General features: G+C 36.2%; 3 protein-coding genes across 4 annotated transcripts in view; 2 read left to right on the top strand and 1 right to left on the bottom strand.

Moving 5' to 3' along the window:
• Positions 1 to 1,189: 1,189 nt before the first annotated feature.
• On the top strand, positions 1,190 to 10,605 carry rpl18 (ribosomal protein L18). 2 transcript variants are annotated; one of them, XM_067392947.1, is made up of 7 exons: positions 1,190 to 1,240; positions 1,866 to 1,952; positions 2,067 to 2,174; positions 5,698 to 5,796; positions 9,987 to 10,110; positions 10,253 to 10,322; positions 10,434 to 10,605. In XM_067392947.1, exons 1-7 carry the CDS (start codon positions 1,238 to 1,240, stop codon positions 10,507 to 10,509), a joined length of 567 nt encoding a protein of 188 aa, XP_067249048.1. In that variant the 5' UTR covers positions 1,190 to 1,237; the 3' UTR covers positions 10,510 to 10,605. The 2 variants fall into 2 exon arrangements, with proteins under 2 accessions (XP_067249048.1, XP_067249057.1); XM_067392956.1 differs by lacking the exon at positions 1,190 to 1,240 and adding an exon at positions 1,660 to 1,679.
• Positions 10,606 to 18,095: 7,490 nt separating this feature from the next.
• Positions 18,096 to 20,680, top strand: LOC137024957 (T-cell surface glycoprotein CD4-like). Its single transcript, XM_067392936.1, has 8 exons — positions 18,096 to 18,235; positions 18,339 to 18,462; positions 18,580 to 18,794; positions 18,887 to 19,108; positions 19,193 to 19,492; positions 19,661 to 19,927; positions 20,074 to 20,192; positions 20,335 to 20,680. Exons 1-8 carry the CDS (start codon positions 18,136 to 18,138, stop codon positions 20,467 to 20,469), a joined length of 1,482 nt encoding a protein of 493 aa, XP_067249037.1. The 5' UTR covers positions 18,096 to 18,135; the 3' UTR covers positions 20,470 to 20,680.
• Positions 20,681 to 21,067: 387 nt separating this feature from the next.
• The window catches only part of plekhg6 (pleckstrin homology domain containing, family G (with RhoGef domain) member 6), a 28,250-nt gene continuing 23,027 nt past the window's right edge, over positions 21,068 to 26,290 (bottom strand). The window contains exon 15 of the mRNA XM_067398622.1: positions 21,068 to 21,254. Coding sequence (XP_067254723.1) covers positions 21,068 to 21,254 — 187 coding nt within the window. The remainder of the gene's footprint in view (positions 21,255 to 26,290) is intronic.

Here is a 26,290-nt window from a genome sequence, read left to right as displayed (position 1 = left end):
AACAGCCCCGCCCCTTTTTTTAAATAGCCAATAGTGTTTTGTTTTTGTTACAGCTCAGCCAGAGCCATTAGACTCTCAGTTTCCTTCTAATTGCTAACAGTTTCTCCTCATAATGTCCTTTATATCACTTTTACTCAAATGGGTCTTATACCTTTTGTGGTCTGTGTTGACTCACGCATATGATCCGCTCTGTGCTCTCGTGTCTACAGAGCTGACTGTGCTGCTCGCGTTACGGCAGTTCATGTGACACTAATGCCAAAACGTACTTCTTTCACGTCAATGGAAAGCATTTTTACACTGCTGAATCGTTCCCTATTCTCCATATAGTGCACTATGTGCCATTCACCATGTAGAAACTAGTAAATGTGTGAACAAATGACCGATTTCAGCCGCAGCTTCAGTGTCCGTGTATAGTGTAGGAGGGGCGGGACTTCAGATTCTAGAGAGCATTTGATTGGACAGAAGATTTGATGAGAAACTGAAGTGCGATGTGATGTCATGAAAATCTGTGATCCATTTTAGTGGAAGTGAGAGACTGTAAGTTTTGTATGCTTATATCTCCTAAATGTTATTGTTTTGGAACACACCAGCTTATTCATAACCTTAAGGTTAACATATTCATACTAAAAGCTAAAAAACTTACATTTTGATTTCAGGGGGACTTTAAGGGTGGGTTACGGTAAGGAAAGCGTCAACAGTGTGACTATGTAATTACAAAAATTAATTACAGCTGTAATTAGCATACATTCCAAAAAATTAAACCAAAAAAAATAATTACATTGTTATAGGCTAAAAAAAATATGCATTTAGAAAACTGACTTGGTGAATCTTTTCATGCTGATATTCAGAGCGGTTTTAATATAATCTTTCAAAGGAAACTATGGGAATTGGTTAAATAGGCCACAATAACGAAATGTATTCATTATAATAACTTTGTAATCAAACTCTTTTAAACTGTATGTAGCTGATATAATAAACCACACTGATGCACTATTATAGGCCCTACATTTTAATTTAACTATTTTTGTTTGCTTAAACACATTCAACGTTTAGTATGAATTTTGCCGTAACCAAACCAAGCACATCAAATCTAATCCAATGTTCACACGATGTTTCAACTACAGGAAGCGTGAACCAATCCGGATGCCCCTTTCAGTCACATGACTCATAGCGTTCAGTAATCTCGGTATACGTCCTCTCGCGAGCTTTCCTTTTCCCTTTTCACTCTGAGTCCAAGATGGTAGGTAGCTTGATTTCTTTTGGAATGAACTAGTGTCCAAAATCGACCTCCATCCTCAGTGATATCTTTTCTAGTTGTGCCGCAGATGATGTTTATAAGCATTACATAGCGCTATAAGTGAAAAGATGTAGGTATTATTGTGGATTGTGTGTGAATTTAATAAGTAAATGCCGGCTAACGCACATCGGGCCGCAGAGCTGAGACTCCCGTTCATGTGCCGTGTGTAAAAATACTTACGGATGTCTGACGGCAGCGTCTTACTGTCTTATAAATCATTTGTTTTTGAAGATAAAATACATACTGGCTCTTAATGTAGTTGACTGGTCAGAAGGCAGAGCACTAACGCAAACTCGTGTCGGCTAAGCTAGCTTTACTAGTGCTAGCTCTAAGCTACACGAGTTACAGCTTCTCTGAGACTAATGTGTGAATATCAATCATGGTAAACAAGATATTTGTCACTTCAAGTCATTTTTGTAGTTATGCTGCCATTATTGATCAATTTATGTAAGTTCTTAACTAGTGTAATTCATGGAGAAAGTTAATTCTGGAAATCCTCCTGCAGTTTTTGTAATGTTGCTTTTTATTGGTGTGCAACTTGATTGAGTTATTTTGTGTAATTTCACAGGGAGTTGACATCAGACACAACAAGGACCGTAAGGTTCACAGGAAGGAGCCCAAAAGTCAGGATATTTACCTGAGGCTCTTGGTCAAGGTAAGAACCATCTTGAAACTAAAAAGTGATGAATAAGCAAGAAACTCAAGTTTAAAAACGTATTTGTCGTATTTCCCTTTCATTTATACCAATTCACTTTTTGTTGTGTTGTAGTTGTACAGATTCCTGTCCCGTCGTTCTGATGCTCCCTTCAACAAGGTTATTCTGAGGAGACTCTTCATGAGCAAGACCAACCGTGCCCCTCTGGCCCTGTCCCGACTGGTGAGTTTGAACCCCAGCGTTTCTCCTGTAGATCTTGTTTATGTGTGACCTGTTGCCTGTTGTATTTAGGGCTGGATAATGACACACATTTCACAATTTGATTCAATTTCTGTTCACAAGCTTGCGGTTCGATATCAGGTACAGTACATGACAAATTTTCTCAAGGAAAAGAAATCAACTAATACTGTAACAACTCTTTAGGGCAGTGTTTCTCAACTCCAGTCCTCGGGACCCACTGCTCTGCACATTTTGTATGTATCCCTTATTTAACACACCTGATTTAGATCATCAGGGGTCTCATTTATAAAGCGTGCGTACGCACAAAACAGTGCTGGAAACGTGCATATGCCAGTTCCTGCGCAAAGGTTGTGATCTATAAAAACAAACTTGACGGGAGAATGTGCGCACCTTTAAGCAAACTTTGAGCCGTGCGTACGCACATTCTGGAGACAAAGTGATATGAATTGAGATAGTAGATGTGCTACTTTCGATCACTTTTCCAGTGACACGCTGTTTTATGACAGCGAGGAGCGCTGGAAGCACAATAATTCCTCTTTAAACTAAACTGCAGATGTTATGACTAAATATGTTTTCGAGAATGACGATCAGTGATGCACACATAACTTAGATATTATGGAAGACACTGCTGGATTCGGTGGTCAAACGGTCCGTTGTCCAGCTTGAATAGGTCCAATAATCTTACTGTACAACTACAGCTGCATGTTCATGTGAAGGATCTTCAAATAATTACCATTAGAAGAATATAATTTGAGGAAAATGGTAAGATTTGCACGTTTTCTTTTTTAAAATACTTTGTCAGTGACGCGCCGAGTCAGACAATTGTATTTACACTGCAATAAATAAGTAGTCCTATCTGTTTCCACTAAAAATAGCCTATAAACTTCCTAAAATATATGTTCACCCTATCAGCAAAACTGCATAAATTTGATTTGAATTGTTTAAAACTATTTAAATACTATCTGGCCTGTGGAAATGAATCAACTCTATTCTAAAACCTTTATCTGAAGTATTTTATACAATTTTGTTTTTATGGATATTTTGATATATTTATTCTAAAACATAAAGAGGATATTGGATTATCTTTATCAACATAATGTGTGGCACAAATGGCATTTATAGTCCATATCTAATATTTTCCAATGTCTTGTACCTTTGACGGTGTTAACCCTGGTGTCACGTGGTTGGGAATGTGTATGGAAATATGTAGATGAGGTTATGCATAGTAAAACTAGGCGTCGTAAGCTCCATATATGGTTATTTCGGGGAGGAGACGGGGTGGAGATCTACGTACGCACAATCTTCCGCTGACTGGGATTTATAAAGGGATTTGTGCGCCGGTTCTGGCGTACGCATGGTTTTATAAATCTGATTTTTTTTTTGTGCGTACGCAGAATCTAGCTTTTGCGCGTACGTACACTTTTAGTAGGGATCCTACTAACACTTTTAGTAGGGATCCTTTTTTTTAGAATCGATACCAATAATTTTTGTTTATGAGCCCGATAACGAATATGCAGAACCAATATTTATTTACTGTTATACTTCTGTTTTGACATGATTACAACACCACTGAACTGAACAAACCATTTTATTTATAACAATCACTCCCCCCTTGCATAGACTAAACAAATCTTATTTATACACCAATAAATTGTTAATTTTAATCTTTATCAGCAGCAACACTAATGTTAACAATAAGCAAAATAAATGTAGAATATCTAATGTTTTCAAATGGAGAAAATAAATTAAAGACAGGAATCATATCAACTTTGCAGAAATGTAATACTTCATTTTAAATTCCAGTTTTAGTAGTTTATTTATAAGATGTTTAATAGGCTAAAGAGTGAAGAATAATTTGCTGGATAATGTTAAATAACTGAATAATATTTTCTGGAATATTGGACAAAATATCGTATTTTATTGCATTTCTCAATTGGTATGTTATATCAGAATTATTAATGTTTTTGTCATTCTAGATTATGAAATATCTGCTGACAAAGTGCCGTTTATCTATGCATTTACACAGAACTATACTCAAACTGCGATCGCTCACGGAGATAATTAATTTCATAGAGTTGTATACTTGGATGTTTATTAGCGAATTAATGGTTATATAGTAAATGTTTATATAATTACGGTGTGTTAAACAAGTGAATCTTGTTACATGCGGTGGCCGTGGAGCATTTCCTGAGCATCAACCCATTGAGTGAACAACATAATGCAGACGACTTCATGAGACTAATGATGAGCATAGACAACAGAAAGAGAGTTACATTCAGCGCTTTTATTTTTATGTGCTCATTCATGGCTGTATTATTTAATTAATGTAGAATTAAATCTTTATTGGGACAGGACATGACAGATTATCTTGCATAACTCTGTGAGCTTGTCTTTATTTCTTAGGATGTTTCTTAAAATGCTTAAATATCGGGGGAAATGTTGGTAAATCGATATATCGGTCGATCTCTAATTTATATGCACACATTTAAATTACACAAGGAATTTGTTATATTTTTTTAATCACAATAGTGAGAGTAGGGCTGTACGATTATGGCCTAAAATCAAAACCTCGATTAATTGAACATTTTACCTCGATTACGATTAATGAACGATTATTTTTTTTTTTTTTTTTTTTTTTTTTTTTTTTTTTTGCCCTCATAGTTCACTGACAAGGTTTGTACTGTAAACTTGATTGACTTTTAAAAGGTGGGATATTTTTTTCCTATTGAAAATGTGATCTTACATAACAGCTCACTTTCAGCAGTTATTTTATCGATGCTCGTATCATTTCTTACAGATTTCTGCTCGTTGTAAATCAGATAAAGATAAATTAGCACAGTACCAGTACAAGTGATTGCATGTGAATTAGTCATACAGTCTCTCTGTTCATTGTGAAGCTGTGGGTTGTAAATGGTTACTTCAAAAAGTAGAAAATATGCTATAAGAAGTTGAGTTTCTAAGCTCCTTTAGTGATAAATCACAGGACAGCGCTGACTAGTTTCTGTGTTCCTCTCTGTGCGCGCGATCTTCACGTTTTGCGCAGCTGCTATTTGTATGAGTGTTCCTGCCACCATGCAGCTGCGCAAGCACGGTAGCTCGGAATAATACATCTCGTCTAATCACTTGAATGTACAAACCTTAAAACAAACACAACTGACAAAGTTATGTGAAGACCCAAGGCTCACGCGCCATCACTGTGTTGAACCGGTGTTTATCTCCGTGTTTTGCTTTTATGCCACTGACTGGACAGGGCGGAGTCGTGGCTACACACATGCGGTAACGTTTTTAAGGGGAAAGTATTAACAGGATTAAAAAAACGAAATAACCGACATGGGAAAATTATGTCGGTTAGAGGTTCTGAATTTCGGTTTCGGTTACTTTTCGATTAATCGTCCAGCCCTAAGTGAGAGTGGTTAAAATGGAGAAATCAATATTTTTAACCCAGCCTTAATTAAACCTTGTCATTTTTGTCTTGTGCTAATTTTTCTTCTTTCTTTGCCTCCAGATCCGTAAGATGAAGCTTCCAGGCCGTGAAAATCTGACTGCTGTTGTTGTGGGAACTATTACTGATGATGTCAGAATTCACAACATCCCTAAACTGAAGGTAAGACCAGATGTTGAAAGTTTGGTTAATGTCCCAAATCCATTTTGCTTAATAGATGCTAAATTGTATGAGTGGATAGAGTATCACTTTTAGACTTGTGCCAATATTCGGTAATGTGATAAATCGCGATAATGAATATGCACGATATTGTAATCGTTGGCACTTCGGAATACCGTAAATAATAATTTATTACCAATTATTAATTTTTTATAAGGCAATTAAGAATACTTTACCCATCAATCGTATAAAATGCACAACACTGCTGTATTCTGCGTCAAAAGGACACGCGCTCGGATGTAAACAATCCCAACGTGCACGAGAAGCACATGGCGGAACCAGTGAAGGAGACAAGTTGAATGAAAGTGCGCGTTCACTCTCTGACAGCAGAGGGCGCTGATGGAACAGCAGCGTGCAGCGGTTACCACGGAAACCGCGCAAAAAAAGTAACTGCGCTAGTGAAGTTTTTAAAATTCTTCAAACAGCCATTCATTTTTTTGTAATCTCAGTGTTGTTCATCACAGCAACAAATACTGAATACTTAAAAAAGACTTAAAAGGATATTTATTTTCAAACCTAAACATTTTTATATTTTAATCTGGACTACAACATGCCCTAATGATTAGAAATGTTCTGATTATTTGTTATTGTTCAGTAAAACTTTGAAAACATACAGCTTCATTAGTTAACATGTTAATTCATTATCACTAAACTGACAATAAAAATACTTAAAGTATTAATTATTATTAATGTTAATTTCTTAGTTACTATTTAATAACATTACTAAAATCAAAATAACTTATTTAATGGACCTGAGATTAAACTAACAATGATCAGTTGTGTTTCTAAACTAACTTTAACAAAAAATAACACTTTCTGTAACAAATGTAGCTATTGCTCAATGTTATTTAAAGGTGCTAAAGAGGTTCTTTTTGTTGAGTGTTTGAAATGAGCACATAACAACCCCCCTCCTTCACAGCTCATTTAGAGGGAACGCCTCCCAAAATTCATGCATGAGTATCGGAACACAAGTGTTTACCACCGGCATTTGCTGTGTTATTAAGCTAAAACATTCTGACTATGCTCAACAGCGATTGTTTCCTGCTCCTGAAGCAGATTTATATACTTTCACATGGAATTTGAACACCGACTGTAATCGCAGACTGAAAGCAACTGGCTCTGACTGAAGCGTTTAAGCGAGATCAGTCATAAGTATCAATTTACATTCATAATTGGCCTAACAATCGTTAAGTGTGTGCGCGACTTAAAGTCGTGGATTCATTATGTCGGACTCACTGCGGTGACTCATAATCTGCAGTTGTTGCTCCTGTCTCCTGACAAAAACATCGCATGCGGCGCCTGTGGAGTGTGGAAAGTTACTGGAGCGCGCAGCCGTGCACGTCTCTCACAAGGAACGTCATGGCATTGATTGACAAGCTAGAGGGCCAATAGTTTACGTGATGATCGCGTAAACAATTGGCTGATGTTTTTAGGGTCCTACCTTGTGCACAGATGATGTATATTAATATTATTCCTTTCAGTGCACCTAATAGTCTTTTATCAGTTAGTAAAGAAAGTTTCAAGTAATATTGCAAAAAATGTATAAAACAAAACATCCTCTTTAGCACCTTTAATGCATTAGAGTAAAGTGTTATCTGTTGTTCGTTATAGTCTAATTCTTTTGCATTTTAATCTGTTTGAAAATTTCAGTCAGTTGTTTTTGTTTTATTACAAAAAGAGTTCTTAAACCTGTTAAACTATAACAAAAATGGTTTTGCAACTTATTTTAATACCGTGATAATACCGTATACCGTGATAAAAGCTTCATCAATTAATCGCAACATGAAAATTTGATACCGTCACATGCCTAATCACTTCATTATAAATAAAGCGCAACAGTAACTACAAGCATGAAACGTTTTAGCTACGTTTCCAATTGGTAAGTAATTATCAAAAAGCCTAAATAAATTGCTTAAGTGGTAGGGGAGGGGGAAAAATCGGTTCACATATGAATCTCGATTCTATCTTATGCTAATTCGCATCGGTTCACAAATTTCAAAAATCGATTTTCTAAAGTGTCACATGTCTTTAACTTCGCAGTACTACTAAAAGTTATCATTGCATAGCATTATTAATCACAAGCTGCAAAAAAGGACTCGATCCGGTGCTCATGCTGAAGGACACACAGATGGAAGTTCGAGCTCAGATGCATGCGTTCCCAAATTCAGTTAATTTTTACAGCTTGTAACTTGAATGCACTTGAATTGCACTTGAATGGTCAAATGTACACACATTTTTGTCAATGCACATCATCTGAAGTATTCACATAAACACAGTTTGTCCTATGCAAACATAAACAGATTTTGTGCATTTGTTCTTAAAGGAACAGCAGCCTCAATGTTGCTGTCTGTTTTAACTTAAAAAAACAAACTAAACTGCTTTTGACTGAATCACTTTTGTATCTTCATTATGAATCAATTTATTTAACAGACTCGGGGTGCGTTCACACTTAGTTTGGTTTGTTTGGTGTAAATCGCCATCACCTGCTTTCAAATGAAGCGGCATTTAATAGACAGAGCCGTAGATCACTGACAAGCCACGCAATATCACGTTCTATATCGATATGAATCGCCGTCGATATTGAACGCGATATTGCGTGGCTTATCAGTGATCTACGGCTCTGTCTATTAAATGCCACTTCATTTAAAAGCAGGTGATGGCGATTTAGCGGCAATCAAGGAACCGGCTTTACTGACGAAATGCGCATGACAAAAGCATTCGATATATCGCCCAGCCCTACTTTAATATCTTACAGCCCTTCAGGAAGTTTGCTGAAGCCCTCAGTGGGACCCAACCAGCTTATGTAGATGAAATCTGGCTGATACATCAACATTAAAACCACTGGTTCTAAATTTGTGGTCAGTGGTTTCAACGTCCAGCTCGATCTGGTTTATGCAAACATGACCCAGCGCACGTTCGTTCCTGTCTTGTCTAATCTGATGAATTTTTGAAAACCAAATCTTTAGATGTAGAAAGATGAGATTGTCTGCATACGTGCACAGTGACATGTTTTTGTTCCTGTTTTAAGTGACTGTTGTTCAGCATGATCATATGCAGTAATGTGCAGCGCTACTTTAACCTACATGTATTCATAGAAATGCAGAATCCAGTCATTCATTCAAATTCTAATCCATCTGAAAGCACTGTGAGTTTCTCTTACAATGTGCATTTGAAAAAGCAACACTCATCAAACATCTTTCCAGACATGAGAAGCATTTATTAACATCTCCAACAAAAGACAACATTTGATGATTTTCTTTCTCCAAACTCGCTTCATAACGACAGTTGAGCATCCTTCTGTGAGATAAAGTGGCTTCTTACACAGAATAAGGCAGTCTTGTGTTTTTTAGTCACGTTTAATAAAGCATTTCAATCTTCTGTTTATTCAGCTACAGTGATAGTATAATGCCCATAGGGATTTCCTGGAATGACGTGTGAGAGCGCCCTCTAGTTTTCAGATGGAGCAGCATTTACTACTGATCACAGAGCCGTACAGCACTTACAAGTTGCGCATAAAATAATCGCAATTTTTTTTTTTTTTTTGCAAATATTTACATATTTTGAGAGCGTGGGGAGATTGTCATTTGTGGTGATTCATGGGAGTGGGGGGAGCTAAAGGAATCTTGGCATGTTTTGTTTCGACACTGGTCATGGATAATGTAGTTTTAACCCAGATAATTCTGCTGTTAAACATGATTATTTTAAAACTAAAGCCCTATTAGGACTGTAATTGTTTCTCATGGGGTCGTAAGGTATTTTCAGTATTTAGAGGGGCAATAAAACAGTGCTATTATTGCCATCCTAATGCAGAATGTCAGAATGTTTTCTCCCACCACCGCTGAATTACCTACTGTTTTTTTTTTTTTGACATACACCAAGGTTATGTGGTAATTTAATTGCTGTCTGAATCCACATCAGAGTTTTCAAGAAGAGATCAGTTCAAAATTCACTGTTTAAATCCTTTTTAACCATTGCAGAGCATCGTACAATAGTGGTCCTAAAGATATTTTATTTTTTTGATGTTTCAAGAACTGCAAAATACTTTGGGTGTTTTTCACCTGGCAGCAAGTGCATGTAGTGGTTGTCTGAATATCTAAATGAACATTATTTCTCTTTCCTGTGCCGTCTCACAGGTGTGTGCCCTAAAGGTGACCACCGGTGCTCGCCGCAGGATCTTGAAGGCTGGTGGACAGATCATGACCTTGGACCAGCTGGCACTTACTGCACCTAGAGGACAGGGCACCGTTCTGCTGTCAGGTACGTGTGTGCACAGCAAGAATACAACTTCACTACAAATTCAGTGTGAATCTGATTGTTCATAGTAACACTCATTTTTTTGTAACTACTTGTTCCCTGAATAAATTGCTTAATAAGAGGCACTTGTCTTCTTTGCACACAGGACCCCGTAAGGCCAGAGAGGTGTACAGGCATTTTGGAAAAGCTCCTGGAACCCCCCACAGCCACACCAAGTACGGAAACAATATGAACTTTCATTTCAAGCCTTCATGAGCTTGAGGCTGTTTGATAAGTTGATCGTTGTGATGAACCATTTAACAAACCATGATTTCTCCCCTCTCTAGGCCCTATGTGCGCTCCAAAGGCAGGAAGTTCGAGCGTGCCCGTGGTCGCAGAGCCAGCCGAGGCTACAAGAACTAAACGTCTGTCTTTTTGTATTCAATATTGTAATGCAAATAAAGATTGGGTAATATTCAAAATACGATCTTTTGAAGTTGCTCTTTTTTTAAAATCTCATTTTGTTCTGTTCAAAAAAGCTATAATATTTTGCTGCAGCAAGTGTTTTTTTTGTTGTTTTTTTTTATAAACCATTTACTGTGAAATTGACACCCTACATGCACCTGAAGCACAAGAATGACTGTGACTTCACCACATCAAGTGGAAAAGCAAACCTAATGTTGAAATGTTTACAACTGCAGGTATATGTGCGTATGAACATGCTTCAATACAGTTTCAGAATTAATCGAACTCAAAGATCGCTAACAATATAATTGTCAAGTTAAAAGAAGTTAACGTCAGAGGAAAGACGCACAGACCTTGATTTAAATTTTCCATTTTAATTTGCACAAAACAAACCAGCTCTACGTAGTTTGTGTTAAAATAGATTTCTGGAATGTTTTTGATTGAGGCTCAGATAAAAATTCATACAATTGGTTTTGTTTTTGTTTTGCTTGTTTTATACATTTAATAAGCAAGTGTCTCCTAACGGACAGTTTTTGCACCAGTTTAATTGACTAATTTTTTGGAGCCTGTCATTGGTAAAATATATTTTTAAAAGTAAAAAATATATTTAAAAAGTAAAAAAAAAAAAAAAAACTTGCACAGCAATAGATTCTTTTTAGACAAAGTAAACATGGTATGCTACCCATTTTATAGAAAATAAATACAGCAGTGGTCATTTTATGCACCAGTGTAGTTTAAATGAATTACTAATTCTCAGAGTTTTGAGAGATTAAAAAATAAATAAAAACCTGTACAAAGTGTAATGCCCTAGATTAAAATGCTAAAATATCTACGTTTGTTGGATGACCATGCAAATGTAGAAGTTAACCGGCACAACTTATGAGTAATGTTACTCTGTTAATGTATGTGGAAACGAAAAGTCCTTTGAAGTGTTTGGACACTATTCAAAGAAGCTTTGCTATTGGTGAGCAAACACTTTTCGGAAGCTGACTGCCTTTGATCTGCACAATTGTGGTTATTTCTTCCAGTACACAGAGGACAATTTAAATAGTTCAGAAGACAGTTAGGAGCAGTTTCAGCCACATGTGATGGTGTTATGATATCAAACAATGTATATTCCTAAATTTCCACCTTGATAATTTCAAAATTAATCTCGAAATTAAGGTTTTAAATGATGCAATCTGAAGTCCTTGTGAATATTAGGTTTTCAAACACACTGTACAGCCCTCTGAAAAATGAAATTTAAGTTGAATTTGAATTTTAAAAATATTTTGGGGTTTTCTATATAAGGACAAAACTTTCTAGATGAAACAGATCTATGCCATGATGTAAGAAACCGTAACTGGCTGACAAATCTGCTCAGAGGAACGTATGGTGTATGTGATGCATATCTATTCTATAAACCATGTTTTGACTAATTTCTATTGAGAAATGATCTGTGGGACTAAAAGCTTTGACTGAAACTGTGGGCTCTATTGTCTCACTGCCGAGTTTCATGGAACTTTGACCACTGCAATGAACGAGGCTGAACTGAACAACTTCAGTTCTTAGACTTTGCATGTTATTTTGAATGTGTTGGTGTCAGCAGAATTGTCTGTCTTTTTATATCTTTAAAATTATTCAAATATGCAATACATTTTGTAATCATATTTTATTCAATTGCATTGAATTCCCAAATTAAAGTAGAAGCAACACAAATCAATTTAATGGCAATGTTTAAAGGCACCTTTTGTTACCAAGTACTACCAGTACATTTATTAAACTTATTTTCTAATTTTGAGGACAAAATAACAGCCATAACTATCTAAATCAATTTAAAGGTGCTAAAGAGGATGTTTTGTTTTATACATTTTTGCAATATTACTTGAAACTGTCTTTACTAACTGATAAAAGACTATTAGGTGCACTGAAAGGAATAATATTAATATACATCATCTGTGCACGAGGTAGGGCCTTAAAAACATCAGCCAATCGTTTATGCGATCATCGTGTAAACGATTGGCCCTCTGGCTTGTCAATCACTGCCATGTCGTTCCTTGTGAGAGACGAGCGCGGCTGCGCGCTCCAGTAACTTTCCACACTCCACAGGCGCCGCATGCAATGTTTTTGTCAGGAGACAGGAGTAACAACTGCAGATTATGAGTTACCTGTGGTGAGTCCGACATAATGAATCCACTAACACGATACAGAGAATGCCGGTGGTAAACACTCGTGTTCCAATACTCGTGCACAAGTTTTGGGAGGCGTTCCCTCGAAATGAGCTGTGAAGGAGGGGGGTTGTTCTTACGCATGAACTCATTTCAAAAACTCAGTAACACTCTTTGGTTTCTCAGTCGACGAAAAGATCCTCTTTAGCACCTTTAATGTCCAAAACATTTTTAATATTCAGCAAACTGCAAATGATCAAATTTATAAAAAAAAAAATAAATAAATTACAGAACATAAACAATCCTATAACAGTGGTTTAACTTAAAATATAACAATCAGCATAAACCCTAAACCCATTATAATAAATGCCTCAAATATATATATATATACCCATTTTTGAAAACATGTAAGCATAAACAAAGATGTTTTTCCATCTTTAGAAGTTTAGTTTCAACTATTCATTTTGTTTTTAAAAATAAAATCTTCTAAAAACTAGTACCCAACTTTAGTAAGAACTTAGTAATAATGACTAATTATAAATTAAATTAAAAAAATTAAGATATAGAAATGAATTAAAAAGTATATTCATTTCAAGAGTGTGAAGGACTGAGCGAGACAGATGAATCTGTCTGTTTATGAGAAAGTATGGGGTCAGTGGGGAAGAAATATGTAATATGTCAGTCACAATGCTGCCATCAAGCATAATCAGTGTTAATATGTTCCATCCTCTCTGCCATCTGCATGCATATAATAGTCCCACTCGTGACAGTCTCTTTTTTCCACATCAGGGGCTCATGTAGGTCTTCCCCAGCTCTCCTGTTATTCAAATCAGCTGTATCAGCCACGTCTACAGTATAGGAAAGACCCCATCACACTCTTTTATCGCCCCCTCTGATCTGAAGAAAGTGAAGGTTGGTATCCGGATGCTCTGTATAACCACATGTCCCAGATACACAGCAGTGGTTCAAGTTGACCCCGGTTTATATTTGGATGTTTTCTTGTGAAATGGGGGTTTATGGGTACAAAAAGGCATGAGAACTCAGAGGCACAAAGGAAGGAAATGATGATAATCTAAGCTTGAAAGCATCTGAAAATCTGTGGTTATCCTCCCATACTTTACCTCATGAAGGCACACTTACATACCTACCTGCTTTTTCCATGGATTTACATATTTACATATTCAATAGCCAGCTTACTATTTCCACCTGGTTCAAAGCCTTTAACATCACTGATCTGGTGTACAGCGGCCTCAAAAAGCCAAATATATAGATAGATGTCAAGACATTACAAATAAGGTTTTATAAAATGGTCACACTTTATATTAGGTGACATTAACTAAAGATTTTAGGTATGATATTGTGTTCATGTTGACTACTGAGGTGGGATATGGGTAAGGTTAGAGACCGGTTTGGTAGTCTGGTTAGGTTTAAGTGTGCACTCTAAAAATGCTGGGTTGTTTCAACCCACTTTTGGGTCAAATATGGGCAAACCCAAACATTGGTTTATTTATTTTTTTTTTATTAAAATTTTAAACCCAATGGTTGGGTTTGCCCATATTTGAGCCAAACATAGGTTGAAACAACCCAGCATTTTTAGAGTTTGGGTTAAAGGGTCAACAGTGTGATTACAGAAGTGAAATTAATCACAGCTATAATTACATGCAGGCTTTTACAATGTAAAAAAACATGTTTGTACAGAATAAGTGCATAAATGATTAATTTAAATGTCACTCTAAAAAATGCTGTGTTAAAAATAATCCAAGTTAGGTTGAAAATGGACAAACCCAACAGTTGGGTAGGTTAAATGTTTGCCCAACCTGCTGGATAGTTTTATTTAACTCAACTAATGTTTCAAAAATACTCTTTTGCTTGCTTAAAATGAACCCAATGTATGTTGGAAATTAACATTTATTAATATGTTTAATAGATGAACATTTATTAATAAGTTTAATAAATGTTTATCTTTTGATTATTATTGGTGCCTCTAGTAACTGTGTCTGATTTTGGGTTCATTTTAAGCCACACTCTAAAAAATGTTTGGATAAAAACAACCCAAGTTGGGTTGAAAATGGACAAACCCAGCAATTGGGTTGTTTTAACCCAGTGGTTGGGTTAAATGTTTGCCTAACCTGCTGGGTAGTGTTTTTTTTAACCCAACTACTGATTAAAAATGACTTAAAATGAACCCAAAATAGGTGAGAAAGTAAAAATCAGACACATAATTACTAGAGGCAACAATAATAATCAAAAGGTGTAAATGTATTAATAAGCAATTTAATAAATGTTTATTGTTTAATTTTCATGATCTTATTAATAAATGCTCATTTATTAAACATATTAATAAATGTTAATTTCCAGCATATTTTGGGTTCATTTTTAGCAAGCAATACAGTAATTTTTATACAACAGTTGATTTAAATAAAACTACCCAGCAAGTTGGGCAAACATTTAACCCAACCACTGGGTTAAAACAACCCAATTGCTGGGTTTGTCCATTTTCAACCCAACTTGGGTTGTTTTTAACCCAGCATTTTTTAGAGTGCAGCCATATAGTCATTTTTAAACAATAATTGGCAAACATTTAACCCAGCCACTGGGTTTGTCCATTTTCAACCCAACTTGGGTTGTTTTTAACCAAACATTCACTATAAAAAAATGCTGGATTGTTTCAACCCATGTTTGGGACAAATATGGACAAACCCAACCCAACAATTAATTTTTTTAATTAAATATTTGACCCAGACATGGGTTGAAACAACCCTGCATTTTTTAGAATATAGTTTCAAAAATGAAAATTCTGTCATCTCTGAAGATATTTTAAAGAATGTTGGTAATCAAACAGTAGACGATAGCCATTGACTTTCATAGTATTTATTTTTTCCTACTTTGGACGTCAATTGCTAACTGTTTGATTACCAACATACTTTAAATTATCTTGTGTTCAACAAAAGAAAGAAACTCATATATGAACTATCCCTTTAAAGTCATTTAATATAAAGTTTAACAGTGCTGTAAAAACTGAAAAACAAACGTGTTTGGACACTTTCTGGTTGTCAAATGTCAGTGGAACATGTCTATATTTAATGTGATGATTTACACCTGTGAAAACTTCACACTAAAAACACAGAGAAAAAAAAACAGTTAGTTCTGGGAAAAGCATCATTTGTTCGCAGAAGTCTCTTAGCTGATACTTTGTATCTTTTTCATTAAAATTCAGTTAACTCATTTTGTCCCCAGCATGTCCAAATACTTCTTGGGGCCACTTTGCAGAAAGAAAGAAAATTTGCTGTATAGACGTTTCAAATTGAGAGCATTGTTATTTTGCATACAAAACAATGTGGACTACAGAAGGAACTGCTACTTGCTTGTGAACTGGTTTGTGACAGATAGGAGGAGTGAAAAACAAAGCGAAAATGGGAGGGGAGAGACTGAGTCAGCCACAGACTCTTTTCTTCATCAAAACAACTCCAGCCCCCATATTCATGTCACTCGCACACCGTCTCTCTGTCTTTACTGGAAGTGATTCTGTTTTAGAATATGCTGATCGCACATCCGCATATCAACGGCTGAATCAAATGCATTCCGAAGCTCGGCTCTGATACTTGGCTGACATAACAGAAAGCAGCACTTACACAACCACATAAACAAATAATGATGCCATGGTACAGGCTAAAATTACACATGACATTTATGTTTTTTACCCACTGGTTCAGGGTGGGTTACAGAAATGCATGCCACGGTGACGTATATTGGGGGAAAAACAGCTGTTAATTAAGTTTGGTAATGCTTATTTTACAGTGTCTTTGTTACATATTACATGTTCTTACTATAGTAATAACAGCAAATGGTGCATAATTACATGCAACTAACCCTAAACCAAACCCTATAGCAAATATATGCTGTTAATTGATATTAACCTAAACTTAAATGTGTAATTACACTGTAATTAACACACCTTAAAATGAAATGTGATTTTTAAGCATATATTTGAACATAACCGATATTATTTAATATTGCACAGCTAACTGAAATTCAATTTTAAAAAATGGTTTGTGCATGCTTTGCATGATTTTCTAGCATGCAAAGACAGCATAAATTTGATCAATTATTTGTATGTTATTAACCTACACCGCGTTCCAAATTATTATGCAAGTGACATATCAGTAAGATTTTTAGTAGAATAAACATTCAGATTTTAGTTTTTCTAAGAAAATGTTTGTTTGTTTATTTATCCATGTCTTTTTAGATAACTGGTATCAATCTCAGACAAAATAATTTGGCAGATCTATGGAAACCCTACTTAGAGGTTGTTCCACATTATTAAGCAAGTCACAGTTCTCATGCAATATGGGGATGAAGAAAGATCTTTCTGAAGATGAAAAGCATGAAATGATGCAAAGTTGTGCAAAAGGCATGAAAACAACTAATATTGCTGTGCTCTAAATCACTCAGAAATCTTATGATAATTTGATAATCTTCATTCAGTTTTCACACAATATTAGTTGTTTTCATGCCTTTTGCACAACATTGCACCATTTCATGCTTATCATCTTCAGAAAGATCTTTCTTCCTCCCCATATTGCATGAGAACTGTGACTTGCTTAATAATGTGGAACAACCTCTATAAGTGGGGTTTCCATAGATCTGGAAAATAATTTTGTCTGAGATTGATACCAGTTATCTAAAAAGACACGGATGAATAAACAAACAAACATTTTCTTAGAAAAACTAAAATCTGAATGTTTATTCTACTGAAATCTTACTGATATGTCACCTGCATAATAATTTGGAACGCAGTGTATTTATGCTGTCTTTTCATGCAATAAATATCATGGCAAGTATAAAGAAAACATTTATAATAAAATAGGGAAGATGGCAGTTAATAACTATGAAAATGTGCAAATAAATTATAATTTCATATAATAATGCATGCATTCTCTGTAAAGCTTATTTGAAATATGTATACAAATAAATGTGAGTTGACTATACACTGTAATTATTTATAGACACATTCTTGCTTGTGTAAATTTTCCATATTGCTTTTGTTTGTTTTGTCTGACATAAATGCGTTTCCATTCTTTGAAGTGAGTGACATACTTTCAAATAAACTTTTTCACGTGGCGAGAGAAAATTCAAGGTAGACCTGGTGAATCCGTGGGAGAATTGAACCTCAAGTGTTGCCTCTCCCTCATTCTATTGCTCTCTCAGTATCTCTCTTTCTCTCAAACTTTTTCCAAAGTACGTCAGTCAGACCGCACATCAACAGTTTCACTACATGCATCTTCAGAACTCATGTGATGTTAAGAAGAAGAGGAACTACCTACAACGAGCAACTCCTCCCAACCACACTGCAACCCACACAGCCACCCACAGCAGTATATATTCAAGAACAAAGACCGGAGCCGGCAGACAATAGCTGAGAAACAGGATTAAACGCATGAGGGTTTGCCTTCTTCTTTTTCGGAAAGTAACAAGAAGAAGATTAGAAGATATGACACCGTTTCTGATAGTTCTGGGTTTAGCGCTGCTTTTTGAAGGTGAGCTGTCATGATAAGATTATACGTGAATTGGTAAAATACTGTTTTATCGTCTTGTTTTATATTTTTTCTTCTTGTAGATTTATATTTCTGTGTTCTGCAGGTGGACAGTGTCAGGAACGTGAAGTGTTGGTGGCTCAAGGATCTGTAGCAGTGCTGCCATGTCTGGACGAGTTCTCTACGCTCTCATATCCTACTGCAGTCTACTGGAGCAAGATAGTCAATGGGTAAGAACATTTCAACCATTTATCCATCCATCAACACAATATCCACTACCTGACAATCTATTTCGAAAACATGAAATGACCATTTTAACGGCTCGCTCTCCTTTTCCAATTTTCTAGTGTAATGAAGACAGTTTGGCGGCGACAGAAGAGCGGGTTAGAGTTTCGTCCGGTTAGAGACCCACCACGCGCTAACTGTCCCGTTCCCAACTTTGGAAAGGCCGATTACAGCCTTCACATCGCTGGAACGACATATGAAGATGGAGGACAGTACGTCTGTGAGGTTGTGGGAAAGACTCAGATGGTGAAGATCATCACACTCAGGGTTATAAGAGGTAACAGACACAAACAAGCAAGAATTTGTCGATTCTTCTTTGATAAGCCGTTGGAAATAGTCTTATCAGTAAGATGTTCTCTTTCTTCACAGCATCATTTTCTCCAGCCATTGTGGTTGAGGGCTCAAGAACGGAGGCAATGTGTGATGTTAGTCCTGGGACAAAATCTGTAAAAGTTAATTGGAAACGAAACGGCGAATTTATAAGAAGAACCAGCCTCTCTAGCGTGTCTCAAAGAGATGCCGGAAGCTGGACTTGCCAGGTTTCACACAATGGTGTGGTAGTAGAGGCAACAGTATCCCTACAGGTCAAAGGTGAGGGTTTGTTTTAAACACTGGCTTCTTCTATAAATAACTTCTGCAGGAGTCGCTCATTCACCTTATTTATTCCCTCTCCAGGAATCGCTACCCCTCAGGATAACTCTTCAGTGGTGTATGCCGCTGTCGGGTCCCGCGTCTCCTTGCCCTGCCTGTTTACTGATGGTTTAATCCCAAACACTGTGAGGTGGAACAGAATTTCCTCAACAACACAGTTTTCTCATCTTTCCCCTTCATTTTTCAACGGGTCCTCAGCATCAGCCACTATACAGAGAGTGAAGGATGGAGATGAAGGGATGTATAGGTGCTCAGGAATGATGGAGGGATTGAATAGAGAGAGAATTCAAGTACAAAGAGGGATGGAGCTAGTTGTTTCTCGAGGTGAGGGGAATAATACATCACTTATATTACTCAGAATACTCCAGGATACATTTATAATAAATGCATTAAAATTAACTTTTTGGTGATACACACACAAAAAATGTACTTTTTGGAAATCAGTTCACACAAAATCATTACTGAAAATTTTTCCTTCTGGTTTCTGTGTAGTTGTGAGCTCCTCAGCATCCAGTGCTAACGGACCCGTGACCCTGACCTGCCATCTCAGCAACTCTAACCAGATCACTTCCTATGAATGGCTCCGTGTTACTTATGGACCAAACGACACTCAAACGGTGACCTCTGTGACCTCTGTTCAAAAGACAAATAGCTTCAGGATTCAGAAAGTGACTGAGAGAGATGCTGGTGAATGGGTGTGTCGGTACTACGGGAAACAAGGAGTTCTGGGGAACGTGACTTATGAACTTCACATTATGGGTAGGTGGAGCAGTTATACATCAGTACAGAAAATGATCTTTGCATACAATAAATAAAAGTATCATCATTTGTGCAGAATATTTTATAGAGTCATGACTGGACTACACTACATTTTCCTTGATTCTCTGTTTCTTTTATTTCTACAGGTGCTGTAAAGGGCGAAAAGTCAAGTTCCGGCAATAAAACTGCTATGGTGATGGGATTTGGATTTTTGTTCTTGGTGATATTCCTGATTATGTTCCAGATGTACAGAAACTATCGCAGGGTAGGTTTCAGTCTCCTGTATCAAATCTTGATTTTAATAATAAAATTTATGCTCACTTATTTATGCAGTATACTGATAGACTCTCAGAAGACAGCTCTAAGTATTTATATCTCATATTCATCCCATTTATTCCTCCTTACAGAAGAAGAGGATCCTTCTTTACCCAGCGATGGAAACCATCGTCCATCAGGCCGCCACCGAACGAGAGCACAGAGAAAGAAGCAGGCCAAAAATGACTGAACCTTGTGTTGGACAACCGAAAACAGTGTGTGTGTAAATTTGTGTTTTTCATGGAAATTTTGTAAATGCCTGTGTTTTACTCTATGTTAATGTGTGTGTTTTAAAAGCAGACAATTGTAGCAGTCCATTTAAACTGTAAATATATTTCCGACATATAAATGTATTTTGTATAAACTAATTTTGGTGCAAATATATTTTCAAATGTATAATCTATGTAAATAAAGAAATAAACTGAAAACATATTTTATCAATTTCACACGTTTTAATTAAATTCTTTTTTTGTGCACAGTAAATACAAAATGAAGTTCTGTTCTTAAAATTGCTATACAAGAAAAAAGAGAAAACATTCTGTACACAATTACATTTAAGTAAATATAATTATAGCTATACAGTACACAATGTTAATCATTTTTAATAAAAAAATGTGAAAGCTGTATATATATATATATATATATATATATATATATATATATATATATATATATACATATATATGTATATATCACTCAAAATATATTTGACTATAATAGTCATGCTACATATAGATTCAACAACAACACAGAACCATTATATATTACATTTCTCCAAACACTTTTCACACTATTCACAAGTCTAAATCTACATACTAGACAAAGCTACACCTCACTGCATTCTGTTTCATCCTGCCGCTCTGATCTTTTCGTCTCTGACCTGCGGAGCTCATTTGTGGTCAGAACCTGTTCAAACCAGTCTTCATCATCAAAGTCCTCAAAACCGAAAACCTCCTCATCGTCAAAACACCAGCCTGGCCAGTCAACACTGACGCCATCCAGGACATTGCTGCTTCAAAGGAGAGAACAGGGGTTTATGGGTTAATGCCTTCGAAAAAAAGTTCTTGTAATTTCCATAGTAAAATGTCATTTTTGCAAAAAAAAAAGTGATATGTAATAAAGTTGATATATTATGAGGTATATCAATGAATACATTTCATTAATATTTATATAAAAAACATGATTATATATAACATTATCAAATCTTTACAGACTTTTTAAAGACATAATAGTTTGAGATAATGCTTATCAGATCATAAAGTAGTGTTTATTCAAATTAAAATATTTTTTATTTTTTTTTATTTTTTTGTGGTTGTTTTTTTTTTTTACACAGAAAGTATACCTTCAAAGACTCTGAGGGGCCCACAGACCCCTAATTGAAAACCTTGAATATAAAACACAAAGCACATTCAAATAGTCAGAAATGTCAAAACTTAATCCATTTGTTTCAAATACAGTACCTCACATCAAGATAAGTTGGGACATTTTGTAAAACACAATAAAATCAAGAATCTGTGATTTGTTAATTCTCTTAAACATTTATTTAAAGGTGCCCTAGAAAGAATTCAAAATTGAATTTATCTTGGCATAGTTGAATAACAAGAGTTCAGTACATGGAAATGACATACAGTGAGTCTCAAACTCCATTGTTTCCTCCTTCTTATATAAATCTCATTTGTTTAAAAGACCTCCAAAGAACAGGCGAATCTCAACACAACACCAACTGTTACGTAACAGTCGGGATCATTAATATGTACGCCCCCAATATTTTCATATGCCAGCTCATGTTCAAGCATTAGACAAGGGCAGCCAGTATTAATGTGTGGATCTGTGCACAGCTGAATCATCAGACTAGGTAAGCAAGCAAGGACAATAGCGAAAAATGGCAGATGGAGCAATAATAACTGACATGATCCATGATAACATTATATTTTTAGTGATATTTGTAAACTGTCTTTCTAAATGTTTCGTTAGCATGTTGCTAATGTACTGTTAAATGTGGTTAAAGTTACCATCGTTTCTTACTGTATTCACAGAGACAAGAGCCGTTTTGTTATTTTCATTATTAAACACTTGCAGTCTGTATAATTCATAAACACAACTTCATTCTTTATAAATCTCTCCAACAGTGTAGCATTAGCCGATAGCCACGGATCACAGCCTCAAATTCATTCAGAATCAAATGTAAACATCCAAATAAATACAATACTCACATAATCCGACGCATGCCTGCAGTATGAATGACGAACATCTTGTAAAGATCCATTTGAGGGTTATATTAGCTGTGTGAACTTTGTTAATGCACTGTTTAAGGCAAGCGCAAGCTCCGTGGGCGGGGAGCGTGAGAATTTAAAGGGGCCGCAACATGAATCGGCGCATTTCTAATGATGCCCCAAAATAGGCAGTTAAAAAAATGAATTAAAAAAAATCTATGGGGTATTTTGAGCTGAAACTTCACATTCAGGGGACACCTTAGACTTATATTACATCTTGTAAAAAAAAACGTTCGATGGCACATTTAACTGACAAAAGTACAAAGAAAATTTTAATTTATACTTGTATTTAGTAAATATAAACTAATTTTGATTTTGATGGCTGCAACACACTCCTAAGTTGGGACAGAGGCAAAATAATAATGAAAAGATTACAGAATATCCAAGTTAAACTGTTTTGAAACAGTCCACAATTAGCAGGTCAATTAGTAGGTGAGGGTATCATGTTGGATATAAAAGTAAGACCCACCAAAGACTTGGTTTTGAAAGCAAAGATGTGTCATGGCCAATGTTTTTAAAAGTAATGCATTACAATGTTGTGTTGCTACATAAAAAGTAACTAATTGTGTTAGTTACTTTTTGTGAAAAGTAATGCATTACATTACTTTTGCCTTTCACCTGAGCTGGGCTTGCTTGTTTGTTTTTAATAACAAAAAAAGTTCTATTTTTGGCAAATGTTAAAACCCTGTCACACCAAAAGTGTAATGAATAAGCTTCAGGCTGAAGGAAATGCATATTTACACCTGTACAGTAGAGGGCGCAGCTCCAACAAACCTTTCAGCTGTGCTGCCATTCTGGATTAAAGAAGAATAGGACACAGGAGAAGAAAGTTCAACACTCTTATTTCTAAATCTAATATAAAGTAATTTTTACTTATTAGCATGGTTGAATTGGATAATTGAAGGTCAGCAGCAAAGACATTGGTTTATAAAGTGAGATTAAATACATAAAGTATATTGTGTAATTTAATATAGTTTATTACAGGTTTGCATAAAATTCTGAGATTTCACTGAACTTTTTTTATTCATTTTAAGGAATACTGAATGTTTTCATGCAAGTAAGATTAGTAAATGCATGTTCACATTTAGTCTAGAACTACAATAACCATCATGTTCACACAGAGCACACAACACCTCTGCACTTACCCTATTTCTCTTAACAAGGATTGGGGACAGGAGAGCTGTCAGTCAATAAATGTGAAAAAGTAACTTGTGGTACTTATTTTAAAAAAGTAACTTTTTTGCTGTAAATTGAAAAAGTGATGCATTAATTTACTAGTTACTTTAAAAAAGTAATCTAATTACGTAACTCAAGTTACTTGTAATGCGTTACCCACAACACTGGTCATGGCTCATCACTTTGTGCCAAATTTCATGAGAGAATTGTCAAACAATTCAAAAATCACATTTCTCAATTTAAGACTGCAAAGTATCTAGGTGTTTCACCATGTACCATACGTAATATTGTGAAAAGATTCAGGGAATCCAGAGAAATCTCAATACTGTAGGGCAAGGCAGGGAACCTCTGTTGAATGTGCATGACCTTTGAGCCCTCAGATGGCACTGCATGAGAAACCATCATGCTACTGTGTTAAAAAAAATATCCACATTGGCTCAGGAATACTCTGGAAAACTGCTCTCACTTAACACAGCCTGCCGCTACAACAAGAAATGCAACTTGGATCCCTGTTATGTAAAGCTATACATCAATTCTTTGCCGAGTTCTCTGGGCCCGAGCTCATCTCAGATGGTCTAAAAGACAGTGGAAATGTGTATTGTGATCAGATGAGTTCATGTTTCTGCTTATTTTTGAAAAAAACTGACATCGAGTTCCCAGTCCCAAAAATGAAAGGGACCATCCTGATTTTTATCAGCGACTGGTGCAAAAGAAAACATCTGTCATGGTACGGAGGTGCATCAGTGCAAACGACATGGGTGACTCGCATATGTGTGAAGGTACCATTGACATGAAGGCATATATTGGGATTGTACAAAGACATACACTATATTGCCAAAAGTTTTTTGCCTTTACGTGCACTTGAACTTTAACGACATCCCATTCTTAATCCGTAGTTTTTAATATGGAGTTGGCCCACCCTTTGCAGCTATAACAGCCTCAACTCTTCTGAAAAGGCTTTCCACAAGGTTTAGGAGTGTGTTTATGGGAATTTTTGACCATTCTTCTAGAAGCGCATTTGTGAGGTCAGGCACTGATGTTGGCGAGAAGGCCTGGCTCACAGTCTCCGCTCTAATTCATCCCAAAGTTGTTCTATGGGGTTGAGGTCAGGACTCTGTGCAGGCCAGTCAAGTTTCTCCACACCAAACTCGCTCATTCATGTCTTTATGGACCTTGCTTTGTGCACTGGTGTGCAGTCATGCTGGAACAGGAAGGGACCATCCCCAAACTGTTACCACAAAGTTGGGAGCATGAAATTGTCCAAAATGTCTTGGTATGCTGAAGCATTAAGAGTTCCTTTCACTGGAACTAAGGGGCCAAGCCCAACCCCTGAAAAACAACCCCACACCATAATCCCCCTCCACCAAACTTTACACTTGACACAATGCAGTCAGACAAGTACCGTTCTCCTGGTAACCATCAAACTCAGACTCATCCATTGGATTGCCAGACAAAGAAGTGTGAATCACTCCAGAGAACACGTCTGCACTGCTCTAGAGTCCAGTGGCGGCGAGCTTTACACCACTGCATCCGACGCTTTGCATTGCACTTGGTGATGTAAGGCTTGAATGCAGCGGCTCGGCCATGGAAACCCATTCCATGAAGCTCTCTACGCACTGTTCTTGAGCTAATCTGAAGGCCACACAAAGCTTGGAGGTCTGTATCTATTGACTCTGCAGAAAGCTAGCGACGTTTGCGCACTGTGCACCTCAGCATGCGCTGACCCCACTCTGTGATTTGGGGTCACATATGGGTGATATGATTGACTCGCATATGTGTGAAAGTACCATTTAGGTGAAGACATATATTGGGATTGTAAAGAGACATAAACTACCATAATGATGACATCTTTTCTGGGAAGCAAAACAATGCCAGGCCTCCTTCTGCATGTTATACATCACAGTGGATGCGCTTGACTGCCTGCCTGCAGTCCAGATCTGTCTCCTATTGAAAATTTTTGACCCATCATGAGAAGAATCAGACAACAATGACCACAGACTGTTGAGAAGCTGACTTGTATCAGGTGAGATGGAGCAAAGATCCACTTGATGATTAAAAAGTGAAATTAAAAGGAAAGGTGATGTGACAGCATGGTAAACATGCCTCTGTCCTAACTTTTTTGAAGTGTGTTGGAGCCATTAAAATCAAAATTTGTTTATATTTATAAAATATAATCAAACCAATCAGTGAAAACATTGAAAATATTTTCTTTGTTCTTTTTTCAGTTAAGTAAATGTTTGAGAGAATTAACAAATCACAGATTCTTGATTTGACTGCATTTTACCAAATGTCCCAGCTTTTCTTGAGTTTGGGGTTGTATTTGAATGTCCTGTACATTAACTTCTGATCTGTTCTGAGCATTATATTAAAGAAATGTAATATTAAGTGCAATATTATTGCATCTCTATATATGTTTTCAGGGGAAAGCCTGACTCCTAATGGTCCTTATAAAGAACTAACTGTACTATTATGAGATCTCGAGATGCAACGTACTCCAATACAATTTTAGAACAATGATGTGGTAGAATTTTCCAACAATTTCCAGTGAAGGTTTGAATATTATAATTTAGACAGAATTTTATGTAACAGTACACAGATG

This window comes from Chanodichthys erythropterus, chromosome 2 (assembly GCF_024489055.1).
Source record: "Chanodichthys erythropterus isolate Z2021 chromosome 2, ASM2448905v1, whole genome shotgun sequence".
In the NCBI taxonomy this organism is placed as follows: domain Eukaryota; kingdom Metazoa; phylum Chordata; class Actinopteri; order Cypriniformes; family Xenocyprididae; genus Chanodichthys; species Chanodichthys erythropterus.
Note: the sequence above shows the minus strand (reverse complement) of the source record. Positions and strands in the feature narration are given on the sequence as shown.